General features: G+C 42.4%; 1 protein-coding gene and 1 long non-coding RNA gene across 2 annotated transcripts in view; one reads left to right on the plus strand and one right to left on the minus strand.

Annotated features, from left to right (window-relative positions):
- Nucleotides 1-212: 212 nt before the first annotated feature.
- nap1l1 (nucleosome assembly protein 1-like 1) overlaps nt 213-1,531 on the minus strand; it is an 8,434-nt gene continuing 7,115 nt past the window's right edge. The window contains exon 15 of the mRNA XM_008316055.3: nt 213-334. Within this exon, the coding sequence (XP_008314277.2) occupies nt 296-334 (39 nt within the window). The 3' untranslated portion in view covers nt 213-295. The remainder of the gene's footprint in view (nt 335-1,531) is intronic.
- LOC112487285 (uncharacterized) overlaps nt 756-1,531 on the plus strand; it is a 17,042-nt gene continuing 16,266 nt past the window's right edge. The window contains exon 1 of the long non-coding RNA XR_003050235.1: nt 756-768. This is a non-coding gene — a long non-coding RNA (uncharacterized LOC112487285). The remainder of the gene's footprint in view (nt 769-1,531) is intronic.

The raw sequence follows: 1,531 nt of genomic DNA on the forward strand, positions 1-1,531 counted from the left end.
CCCCCCCCCCCCCCCCCCCAGTATGTTATGTTACCATGAGTTTTTGTAACAAAAATCTTCAAACTCTTCTTCAAATTCTCTACCAAGAAAAATACAAAACATCGTAAGGCTGTAGTAACTATATATATATATCATTTGTTTTTGTGGTTTTTTTTTCGTTGTTGTCGTTTTTTTTTTTTTTTTTTTTTTTTTTTTTTTGTTTTTTTTTTTTTTTTTTTTTTTTTTTTCAGGTTTTTAACTGGAGTAGCCAGGTTACAGTGCAGGTGATCCTCCAGACAGACACGCGGGCTGGGCTTCACTGCTGCTTACACTCCGCTGGTTGGGCTGCATCCTTCTACAAGAAACACACGGACAGACAGGGGGCGTCAGTGTCACCGATCCACAGAAGAGTGGAAACAAAAACAAACAAAGAAACAAACTAGCCTAAAGAAAGACGGGTTAAAGTTATTCATCACGCAAATACTCAAAAAAAACAACTAACTAACGTAACTAGGGATGTAACGATGCACAGTTTACGATACGATTTAATTGCGATATTTTGTTTATGAACAAAATTAGCTACAAATTGTGACCAGATCCACTGATCCATAAAACTGAAAATTCTTCTCTTCAATAATAGACAACATTTTAGACCAATCAGAACTGTCGCAGATTTGTGTCGATTTTTAACCCTTTCACTGCATCGTCACAGCCCGAAACGTAACGCGTTACAAACTGAACAGAGTTAAGACAGATATAAAAGTCACAACATTTACTACACACACACACGTCACGTCGTTCACTGGTTCATCACATCCAACAGCGCCATCTGTTACTGACCCACGACCAAATAAAAATGGCCCACGTGTGGTCTGCAACCCACATGTTTAAATTAAAATAAATAGTGTAAATGTTTTTGTGAATTAAGATTGTGGCTAATACTCCAGTACTACGTATAGTACTATATAGTACTGTAAACTGTTCCTTCTCTGTTGTGCCTTATCTCAACTTTTCCTCTCAATGGGACTGGAACTGTTTGTGTGTCTTTACAGCAGGCATGTGAGCAGGCACTGGTCCAAAACAAACAAACAAACAAACAAACATGCTGTGGGGGGGTCGCGGGGGGGGTCATGCCCTTTTCTTTCCGCCACTCATTGGGGGGGGGGTCATGCCATTTTCTTTCAGCCAATCATTTTAGAGACATTTTTTTTTCTCTTCAGCTGATTGGCTATTCTCTCTGACGCCCTCCTGGCTGTAAAGGGTACTGCACCTAGTCACAATGAACAGACTGGGACACCAGTGACCCGGACACCAGTGACCCAGACCAGGACACCAGTGACATGGACCGGGACACCAGTGACCCGGACCGGGACACGAGGAGAACGTTCAGGTTTTTATCTGACGGTTCTGTGACACCAGACAAACCCTGACAGAAGAACCAGAACCGACCCAGTGGTGGATGGGACACAAAACCAGAGACATTTCTGACACACACAGATGGACCAGGTGCAGATGACGGTACCATGGGTTAGAGTTCAAACCAGCCCAAAAC

The sequence above is a fragment of the Cynoglossus semilaevis genome, chromosome 8 (assembly GCF_000523025.1).
Source record: "Cynoglossus semilaevis isolate Cse_v1.0 chromosome 8, Cse_v1.0, whole genome shotgun sequence".
Taxonomy (NCBI): domain Eukaryota; kingdom Metazoa; phylum Chordata; class Actinopteri; order Pleuronectiformes; family Cynoglossidae; genus Cynoglossus; species Cynoglossus semilaevis.